This window comes from Taurulus bubalis (genome assembly GCF_910589615.1).
Source record: "Taurulus bubalis genome assembly, chromosome: 5".
Taxonomy (NCBI): domain Eukaryota; kingdom Metazoa; phylum Chordata; class Actinopteri; order Perciformes; family Cottidae; genus Taurulus; species Taurulus bubalis.
The window spans coordinates 700,409-711,698 of record NC_136593.1 but is presented as its reverse complement, the minus strand read 5'-3'; the positions used below and the strand labels follow the sequence as shown (position 1 = coordinate 711,698).

Below are 11,290 nucleotides of genomic sequence, written 5' to 3'. Positions count from 1 at the left end.
CTATACACCACTGCTCATTTTACACAATAGATGTCTTTTCAAGTACTTCCTGAAGGTCTTGTCTCGTACGCCATAGATGATTGGACTAATGGACCGTGGCAGAACCTGGGCAACAATGTAACAAGCGAACAGGGAGTCTGGATAGTTCTTGGGGAACCAGAGCAGCAGATGCTGTTTTAACTGGGGTGTTGCGTATGATGTCATACAAAGCAGCAGCTGGAACCCATGGAGGAGGATTGTGTTTCTGGCCTTTTTAGCATCTACGCTAGCTTTTTTTGCAGTGAACAGGATGTTGAAGTAAGTGTAAAAGATGACACAGCAATCTATAACCAGATACATCATATAGGTAATATCTCTCTTCTCGGTGATAAGGGGATTTGGGAAGACATTTTCTGTGAGGCAGAAGACTCTGGAATGAAAGAAGTCCAGCGGCTCTGTGGCCAAAGTGATGAACAGATCGGGAAGAACGGACAACATGCTTATTTTCCAGATTAAACCAATCAGCATCAACGTTCTCCTGACGGAACAGATCTGCACGTGGCGAAGGGGGATGCAGACGGCGATGTAGCGCTCCACCGCCATGCAGGCCAGGTTCAGAGGGGTGTTTTCAGTGGTGATACTAATAAGCAAGATGAAGATGCAACAAACGGAGACATGGATTTTGTAGACGGTGTAGCTGATGACAAACAGGATGACAGTCAGCGTCAATTGGATCATGTCGTTGACCACCAGGTGAATAAAAAGGATGTAGCGAGGATTCGTGTAGAAGATCTGGATGGTAGGAAGAAAAGCACAAAGGAAGGGAGGAAATGTTTGGATTTGAAACACCATATGCTCAAAAGGTAAATAACCAACCACACAGTATTTGTTAGTTGTCCATCATTTACATTTGACAGCTATCTAACTTAGCCAGCTGCTCAACACCTTGAACTCATTCCCTTTGTGAACACGTATTTGTCAAAGAAACATCAGACCTGGTGTTTGCAGAAGGTGTGAATGAGGCAGACATTGATGTAATCGATGGCGATCCCGAAAACCACGACGATCACATTCTTGGTGACGGCTTTAGAGAAGGAGTCTCGATACTGGAGAACCAGCGTCACGTTGGCAGAGGACGCGTTCATCTCTTGAGACGGAACAACACAGGAGAATGTTTCAGTTTCAAGTAAATATTTAAGGATACGTGATACACCGACACATGTTAAAACTCCAACACATATCTTTAAATGCCCATAGCATATATTTAATTAAATGCTTTTTAATTAAAAACACTTTAAAACTCTGCTTTTCCTTTCGTGCATGCATTTGATGCTTTGAAAGTAGAGCAAATATGAAAGTAGAGCAAATATGTGATACTTTCAGTTAAAGTAGTGACTTAAAATAAGATAATCCTTTATTAGTCCCACAGTGGGGACATTACAGGATTACAGCAGCATTGCTCACAAGTGAATAAAAGATTACAAAAATCAAGTAATAGAAATAAACAGTAATAGAAAACAATACAAAAAACAGTAAAGAAGAATATTAATAATGAATAAAAAAGTATATAAAGTACTTAAACGTATTGCACGTGATGGATTTTGCACCAGGTGAATGATTAAAGTGTCCAAGTTCAAAAGTGTTCAAATTGTTCAAGTGTAAGATTCCTTAAGAGGAAATAATCAAAATGCATTGTAATTATTTAACATTATCAATCTTCATATAGAGTTGCAAACATAGACATAATTGTTTGATAATTATATTTGCGATACTTAAACAAACAGAGAGCTTTGAACACTTAATAGAGATTCAGATGATATGTGATTAATAACTAAATATGCATTTATGTAAGCCTCATACAGTGAACATGATGACCTGTACACTCATATTTCTCAATTTAACAATCTTAAAGAGTATCAGCGTTAACTGATGTTGTTTTAAACACCTGACTTCTTCCAATCAAGAATCACGATGCTTTCATCTGCAGCAATGAAAGATCATACATCCATAATGACATTTATGTTTAGTTCACAAATCCCCTATAAACGTGGTTTTCTACTCATTATTCATGTGTGCTTCATAATCTAGCATCAGAAGCTTAGACAGTAGAATTCCATCTGGTGTCAGCACTAAAGGATCAGCTTTATTTATTCCAACCAAAGATACTCAGACAGTTTTTAGATCGTATTCCTCTCAGATAGTTTTTGAAGGATCTAGAGATTATTGAACATTCATAAACAGTTCAACCTGCAGAAAGCCACTCACTGACGACAACACAAGAGAGAAGACCTCAATGAATCATTAACTTCATCAACTACCAAACAAAGAAATATCATTGTTGTATTTGAATGCATTTAACATCTTAAATCTAAAGTGGAACAATAAAAAGAGTATAATATCAATATCACAGCCTGAATACATTTCAAACTCAGAGCACACATTCCAGATGAAGAAGTTCTTTAATAAAAAGCCTTCTCTACAGAAAAACTTCTTTTGTCATCTATGATATTGTTTGTAAGATTAGCTAAAGAGTTATATCTAAAATACAGCAGGTGAAAAAGATGAACATTGAAGAATCATGAAAAGGCTCAAAACACAAGCAGACAGCCCACATGCGTTCCTTCTGTAAAGCACAGTGATCACACAGTCGAAGGTTGAAGCGTCATGTCGCCACAGGAAGTGGAACTTACCTGAGTTCCTGCCTGGAGATCAGGACACTGACATTAAAGCTCCAGAAAACCTCACGCTTTATATGGATGTCCCTGAATGCACCTGAACACACCTGGGTTGTGTGTGTGTCTGTGTGCATACATACTTATTGTGTGTGTGTCTGTGTGCGTACGGACTTATTGTGTGTGTGTCTGTGTGCGTACTGTGGCATCACAAGGGGACAGGTGGTGGAGGGACCCAGGTTGACTCCTTCCTACCCTAATTTAATTTTTCAGTGAAAAATGGCCTCTTGTATCAGGTAACAAGAAGTAAGGACCTAGTTGTTGAGCAACTACTTGTGCCCCAACCTCAGCGCCCCACCGTTCTGCAGTTAGCTCACACACACTTGCTGGGAGCTGACTTGGCGGTAGAGAAAAGTAAAGAGAGGGTGTTACAGAGGTTTTTTTGGCCAGGAGTCCACAAAGGAGTAGAGAACTACTGCCGCAGTTGCCCAAATTACCAGATCACCGCGCCAAAATCCACTTACCGGAACCCCCTTATCCCTTTGCCCATCATAGAAACCCCCTTTGAAAGGGTAGGCAAGGATATTGTGGGCCAACTGCCCAAGAGTGCCCGGGGACACCAGTACATCTTGGTCATAGTAGACTATGCCACCCGTTATCCGGATTCCAAAGAAGATTCTTTCCGACCAGGGGACCCCCTTTATGTCCAGAGTCACCAAGGAGTTGTGTGCACTTTTGCACGTGAAACAGGTGAGAACCTCGGTGTACCATCCCCAGACAGATGGGCTAGTGGAGAGGTTTAACAAAACCCTGAATGCCATGCTGAGGAAGGCCATCGACAAAGACGGAAGAAACTGGGACCAGCTGCTACCCTACCTTCTGTTTGCAGTAAGAGAAGTTCCTCAGGCTTCCACTGGTTTCTCACCCTTTGACATGTTGTATTCTCACAAACCCCGTGGCCTTCTAGACATAGCCGAGGAGACATGGGAGGAGCAACCCTGTCCCCATCGTACCATGATTGAACACGTGGGGGCGATGAGAGACAGGATGGCAGCGGTGTTTCCCATTGTGAAGGAGCACATTGTGAAGGATCAGAGGGATCAGAGGGCAGCTTAAAACCGAGCAGCTCAACCCAGAGAATTCAACCCCGGAGACAGAGTCTTAGTCCTGGTCCCCACCGTGGAATGTAAGTTCTTGGCTACGTGGCAGGGACCATATGAAGTCATTCATATGCACCAGCTGCAGCAGGCAAAGGATCTTTTGGAAGGTAATCAGGATGTCTTTTCATCCCTCCCAGGCTGCACCCACCTGGTGGAACATGAAGTACGTACCCAGCCAGGAAAAACTGCGCAAGAAGCTGATTGACGAGGAGGTAAGGAAGATGTTGGCATTGAACGTGATTGAGGAGTCCAAGAGTGCCTGGTCAAGCCCTATCATCCTTGTAGACAAGCCGGACAAAACCATACGTTTTTGTAATGATTTCAGAAAAGTAAATGAAGTGTCTGAATTTGATGCATACCCCATGCCTCGTGTCGATGAGCTGATTGAAAACCTGGGCCAGGCCCGATTCCTAACAACCCTGGATCTCACCAAAGGGTATTGGCAGGTTCCCTTGTCTGCAGAATCAAAGGAGAAGACTGCTTTTGCCACACCGGGAGGTCTTTGGCAGTACCGGATGATGCCCTTTGGCCTGTTTGGAGCTCCAGCTACTGATGGATCAGGTACTGAAACCCCATTGAGAGTATGCAGCGGCCTATTTGGACGATGTGGTGATTCAGAGCCCAAACTGGGAAAGCCACTTAACGCGTGTGCAAAAGGTCCTGGACTCCCTCTGACAGGCAGGCTTGACCGCGAACCCCAAAAAGTGTGAGTTAGCCTTCGGAGAGACCAACTACTTGGGGTATACCATCGGGTGGGGCCTTGTCAAACACCAGGAGGCAAAACTCTGTGCCATCCAAGACTGGCCAAAACCCTTGACAAAGAAGCAGGTGAGATCATTTTTGGACCTTGCCAATTATTACAGACGCTTCATCCCTGACTTCTCTGTGATAGCGGCCCGTCTCACAGGACTGACCACCAAGAAACATCCCGTATGGTGACCTGGTCCCTGGCGGCAGAAGAAGCATTTGGCGACCTGAAGAAGGCCTTGTGTTCGAAACCAGTCCTTACTGCCCCCGACTTCAACAAGGAGTTTGTCGTCCAGGCGGATGCCTCTGAGGTGTGTCTGGGCGGTGTCCTAGCTTAGATAAAGGAAGGTGAGGAACACCCTGTTCTGTATTTGAGTTGGAAGTTGCTGCCGAGATAGAAGAACTATGCCACAGTGGAGAAAGAGTGCCTAGCCTTAAAATGGGCCCTGGAAACCCTCAAATATGACCTGCTGGGAAGGAGGTTCACTCTGGTGACAGATCATTCACCTTTGCAATGGATGGCAAAAAACAAAGAAACCAACAGCAGGGTGACTAAGTGGTTTTTCAGCCTCCAGCCTTTTAATTTGTCTGTCGTTCACAAGCCGGAGCGGCGTCATGGGAACACTGATGCCCTGTCCCGCCGTGATGCCTTCTGGGCCTCCTTCATCCTGCCGAGGACATCAGGCCCGGGGAGAGGGATATGTGGCATCACAAGGGGACAGGTGGTGGAGGGACGCTACATCCCCACTCAAGATCAGTGCCCACACCACAAAATGGCCGCCGGGCTGGAGACTACATCTCCCAGGCTGCCTCATCACGCACCCAGCTGCAGGTGCTTAAGGCCCCTAATTGAAGCTGGATTAAGGGCAGAGCGGAGAGCACATGGAGAGGAGAGCGGGACAAGCAGAAGGTGCAAGAGGCTGAAGAGGAGAAAAGGACCATGAAGAGGAGGACCTTGGACCCTGGACTTTTCAGTCTTGAGTTTTGTTTTGGGTTAAATAACCCCTTTCTCCTACGGGACGCTTTATGTTTGTGAATGGACTTTTATTTTATTTTTGGGAAATTACCTTGCTGGTGGGAGAGAAAATAAACCTTACATTTGATTTATACCGTATACTTACATTTAGTTGGGCGGAAGGTGCATACATTAGACATTAGACATTAGACGAGACAAACAACAATCAACGACAGCAACAGAGCAATGATGTCTGAATCAGATAAGGATAAAGTGCTCAGACAACAGATAATATTAATATAAGTGTATGTTAAAGTGACGTGTGTGTTTAAGATAAAGTTAAGTGTATGTGGCATGAGTGTTTAAATATGAAGTGTGCAGTGGAGTGACCGGTAGGAGGAGAGAAAGGAATAAAAATAAATGGTCAGAGAATAGTCCTGTGATGGTCAGTCAGTGGGGAACCCGACTCTGTTGATGAGCCGACTGCCGACGGGAAGAAACTGTTAGTGTGGCGTGAGGTCTTAGTCCTGATGGACCTCAGCCTCCTGCCAGAGGGTGTGCTACGGACTTATTGTGTGTGTGTGTGTCTGTGTGCTACGGACTTATTGTGTGTGTGTGTGTGTGTGTGTGTGTGTGTGCTACGGACTTATTGTGTGTGTGTGTGTGTCTGTGTGCTACGGACTTATTGTGTGTGTGTGTGTGTCTGTGTGCTACGGACTTATTGTGTGTGTGTGTCTGTGTGCGTACGGACTTATTGTGTGTGTGTGTGTCTGTGTGCGTACGGACTTATTGTGTGTGTGTGTCTGTGTGCGTACGGACTTATTGTATTGTGTGTGTGTGTCTGTGTGCGTACGGACTTATTGTGTGTGTGTGTGTGTGTGTCTGTGTGCTACGGACTTATTGTGTGTGTGTGTGTGTGTGTGCTACGGACTTATTGTGTGTGTGTGTGTGTGTGTGCTACGGACTTATTGTGTGTGTGTGTGTGTCTGTGTGCTACGGACTTATTGTGTGTGTGTGTGTGTCTGTGTGCTACGGACTTATTGTGTGTGTGTGTGTGTCTGTGTGCTACGGACTTATTGTGTGTGTGTGTGTGTCTGTGTGCTACGGACTTATTGTGTGTGTCTGTGTGTCTGTGTGTCTGTGTGCTACGGACTTATTGTGTGTGTCTGTGTGTCTGTGTGTCTGTGTGCTACGGACTTATTGTGTGTGTGTGTCTGTGTGCGTACGGACTTATTGTGTGTGTGTGTGTCTGTGTGCTACGGACTTATTGTGTGTGTCTGTGTGTCTGTGTGTCTGTGTGCTACGGACTTATTGTGTGTGTGTGTCTGTGTGCGTACGGACTTATTGTGTGTGTGTGTGTCTGTGTGCGTACGGACTTATTGTGTGTGTGTGTCTGTGTGCGTACGGACTTATTGTGTGTGTGTGTGTGCGTACGGACTTATTGTGTGTGTGTGTCTGTGTGCGTACGGACTTATTGTGTGTGTGTGTCTGTGTGCGTACAGACTTATTGTATTGTGTGTGTGTGTCTGTGTGCGTACGGACTTATTGTGTGAATCTTGTTGCTTTTTGTGAGCACATAAAAAAAGGTGCGCATCATAAATGTGGAAAAGTAAACTTAAATCCTCGGCCTCATGCAAACACAGCTGTGACATGTTGAACTTTACACACATGTAGCGAGTAACGAAGGTTTCAGGGGAAATGTATCAGAGTAAAAGTGATAGAAAAATGTACTCGACACCTGGAGGTAAAATCATTGATCAGGACATTTCTTCTTCGAAGAAGCAACAGTCAGAAACACAACGGGATGTCAATTGCGTATCCTGGACTGCTTTCATGCCTTCTTGCATTTGATCTATCATTTTATTAATGTGTTGTCTTCTGAGGTTCAAATAACAGATTTGTATGTTCTGGAATTAACCAACAATATTGTTTTATAGTAAATCTAGTCACAAACGGTCTCCCTCTTGAAACAAACACTTTATATTTCTTTTCTTCAGTGTCCCCAGCCCATGTGTGTGTTAGTACGACCTTGTGATTCCGCTGAAGTGGATCATTGACGCGTCTCTCTTTCCGTCCCTTCCAGCAACCCCGTCTCCAGTGTCCCTCCTTCCCACAGCGGAAACAAGTTCCCTTCTCTGTGGCGTCCTCCTTCCATCCACTCTCCCTCCCGTGCCCACGCCCCGGCCACGCTGCACGTTTTTGGTTATCTCGGAAGAAAACATCAGAACAAACGGATTCAGTCATCATCATTTTTGAAGTTCTTGACATAGTTTCAGGGTCTGAGGCCATGTTTTCAGAATTATGACATACTGGTATGTTTTGCTCACCGTGTTTTGTCCCGGGTCCCGTATTCGCTGCTTTGAAGCACGGGCCATAGGTTTTGCCTCTTGCTACCTCCAATGCAGACAACAGGTCAGCTATTGTAGCTGCATCCCGGCTGTGCGTGTCCGGGCCGCAGTGGCAGGTGGAGAGAGTGGCGTGGAAGATTTTGGAGGAGACTCTGGATGGCGAGATCACTGCCGCAGGAGGAGCGGAAGCATGGGCAAGAAGACGGAGGAGTTGGCCTCCGCACACACCTCATCATCTCTTGGATACAGATGAGAAAAGTTAGTCATGTTTTGTTCACACTTTTCTTCTTTTCTTTAATTTTCTTGCTCTTTACTCCCTTTGCTAGTGTTTGACCCCATACTTTATTCGTTTCTCTTTATTTTATATCTAGTGGTTTTATCTCATATTTAAATTCTCTGAACCACGGTTAACCTCCCGTTTTTTATTTATTTATTTTTAAAAATGTTTCTTAACTGTAGCTTACTGACGTTACTACTGGTCCTGGATTCCTTTATAATTCCTGGAACGGAAGAATCTCCTTCTACATTCCCCGAAATAAAAAGCTATTTAAAATCCTCTGGTCCAGCCCAACTGAAGCGCTTACCGGTCCCGGACTCCTTCTTTATTCTTGGTACGGAAGAATCTAAAATACCGGTACAGGACTCCTTTTATAATTCCCGGAACGATTTACATTCCCTGAAATAAAAAGCTATTTAAAATTCTCTGAACCAGATTCCTTCCACGTCCGCTGAATAAACAAGATCTTTAAAAATCCTCTGGACTACTGACAGACAGAAAGAGATCTCACCTGGAATGATTTTCCCCACCGGTTCGGTCAAACATGGACCTTCTCGTCACCCCTCTTCCCTCCAGCCAGTCCTGGCCTCACAAAACACCAAACTAAACTCTTGCGAGTTGTAGGGCGGAGGGCTTTCTGTGAGTCCTGGACTCCCCCGTGCACGGTTTCAGGAAAGAAACTCTGGAGGAAGGAGGGGGTATTGAGATCCGGCTCGAAGGACCAATTATGATCAATGATTTTACCACCAGGTGTCGAGTACATTTTTCTATCAAAAAGTATCAGTTTTCTTTGCAAAATGTAGTGACGTAAAAGTAAAAGTCAACATAAATATAAATAGTAGAGTACAGATATCCCCAAAAACTACTTAGTACAGTAACAACATATTTCTACTTTGTTACTATACACCACTGCTCATTTTACACAATAGATGTCTTTTCAAGTACTTCCTGAAGGTCTTGTCTCGTACGCCATAGATGATTGGACTAATGGACCGTGGCAGAACCTGGGCAACAATGTAACAAGCGAACAGGGAGTCTGGATAGTTCTTGGGGAACCAGAGCAGCAGATGCTGTTTTAACTGGGGTGTTGCGTATGATGTCATACAGAGCAGCAGCTGGAACCCATGGAGGAGGATTGTGTTTCTGGCCTTTTTAGCATCTACGCTAGCTTTTTTTGCAGTGAACAGGATGTTGAAGTAAGTGTAAAAGATGACACACCAATCTACAACCAGATACATCATATAGGTAATATCTCTCTTCTCGGTGATGAGGGGATTTGGGAAGACATTTTCTCTGAGGCAGAAGACTCTGGAATGAAAGAAGTCCAGCGGCTCTGTGGCCAAAGTGATGAACAGATCGGGAAGAACGGACAACATGCTTATTTTCCAGATTAAACCAATCAGCATCAACGTTCTCCTGACGGAACAGATCTGCACGTGGCGAAGGGGGATGCAGACGGCGATGTAGCGCTCCACCGCCATGCAGGCCAGGTTCAGAGGGGTGTTTTCAGTGGTGACAAGAGCAAGCAGCATGAAGATGCAACAAACGGAGACATGGATTTTGTAGACGGTGTAGCTGACGACAAACAGGATGACAGTCAGCGTCAATTGGATCATGTCGTTGACCACCAGGTGAATAAAAAGGATGTAGCGAGGATTCGTGTAGAAGATCTGACGGTTGGGAAAAGATGAGAACACAGGATGGAAGTCAGGCAACGTAGAGCACAATTCAACAACAAGGCAATTCACATAAAATCATTAAAAGCATCAAAACATAATGCAAAAGACAAGATTTAAAAACATTCACTAAAACATCAAAAACTGTCAAAAAGCTAAACTGCAAATAAAAGTTGCAGTTTAAGAAATAAAATGCAGTAGTGAGATGCAGAAATTGATTAATATCCTTGAATCTGGTTCAATTAAAGCAGTGGTTCTCAAACTGTGCGGCGCCTCTAGTGGGGCGCGGAGGTATTACAGATGGGGCGCGGAGGTATTACAGATGGGGCGCGGGGGTATTACAGATGGGGCGCGGAGGTATTACAGATGGGGCGCGGGGGTATTACAGATGGGGCGCGGGGGTATTACAGATGGGGCGCGGGGGTATTACAGATGGGGCGCGGGGGTATTACAGATGGGGCGCGGAGGTATTACAGATGGGGCGCGGGGAGGATGCAGATTCTAAAAAAAGGTCTTTGAGGTCTCTGAGGTCTGAGAGACCTGCAGCTGTTCCGTGTTATTTTACTATGCTTTAATTGTGCTTGGTTTCTCCATATTTGAGGGTCACATAGGTTCAGGTTCATACATGAAATATCTCGAACGTGTTTATTGTTCACATCAAATAGATTCAGAAAGCGACTGTTCATATCATCAGACGGTTACTGGTTTCTTATTGTTCACCTGTAATGTGCTCATCACAGATTGTTTGTTTGGGAAGAAGCATCACTCTTTTTAATATTGACTGAATCTTTTTATAGTTCCATAAAAAAGAGATGGAGTGACGTGTCTTCTCTAGAAGTGGTTCTCCAGTTAAACGCTCACTTATATCAATAATGAAAGGTGCTTACTGTAATGGTTATGAACCAGGACCTCCAGTGTCCTTTGAATAGAGAGTAGGCTGAACATGTTACTTCATAGTCAGGTAAATATGTAATCAATATTGAATTGATCTACTGCTGCAAGTTATAGGCTCACTAATTGAAATATTAATCTCCAGCATATGTCTTTCCATAACTAAAGGAGCGCGGCACCTGGTGGTTGTGGAAGGTGTGGATGAGGGCTGCATTCATGTAGTTGATGGAGAGGCCGAGAACCACCACGATCACGTTCTTGATGGCGGCTTTAGACGCGGAGTCTCGGTACTGCAGAACCACGGTCACGTTCATCTCCAACAACAGAGGACGCAACGTGTAAATATTGACAATCATTTCAAAGAAATTCCAATATTGAGCCTTCGAGTGAAACATCCCCCAAGAAAATGTGTTATTCTATAGGTATTTATTCTTAAAACTGTCAGTGTACATGTCTATATTGTTGTGTTATAATCATTATTATGATCTAAAACAACACATTATGGAATCAATAACACATGAGGAATCGTTTGAAATCAGTGTGTGAGATTTACAGTCTTTTTACTTTTTACTCCTCTACAATATT

The 11,290-nt window shown here is 44.2% G+C and overlaps 2 protein-coding genes across 2 annotated transcripts; both read right to left on the bottom strand.

The window, feature by feature from the left end:
• LOC306736510 (odorant receptor 131-2-like) lies at positions 1–1,124 on the bottom strand (the record flags this gene model as incomplete). Its single annotated transcript, XM_079218155.1, has 2 exons — positions 1–771; positions 975–1,124. 2 exons carry the CDS (start codon positions 1,122–1,124, stop codon positions 1–3), a joined length of 921 nt encoding a protein of 306 aa, XP_079074281.1.
• Positions 1,125–9,037: 7,913 nt separating this feature from the next.
• Positions 9,038–11,019, bottom strand: LOC306736508 (odorant receptor 131-2-like; the record flags this gene model as incomplete). The annotated part of the gene is made up of 2 exons (XM_079218153.1): positions 9,038–9,808; positions 10,885–11,019. 2 exons carry the CDS (start codon positions 11,017–11,019, stop codon positions 9,038–9,040), a joined length of 906 nt encoding a protein of 301 aa, XP_079074279.1.
• Positions 11,020–11,290: the final 271 nt, after the last annotated feature.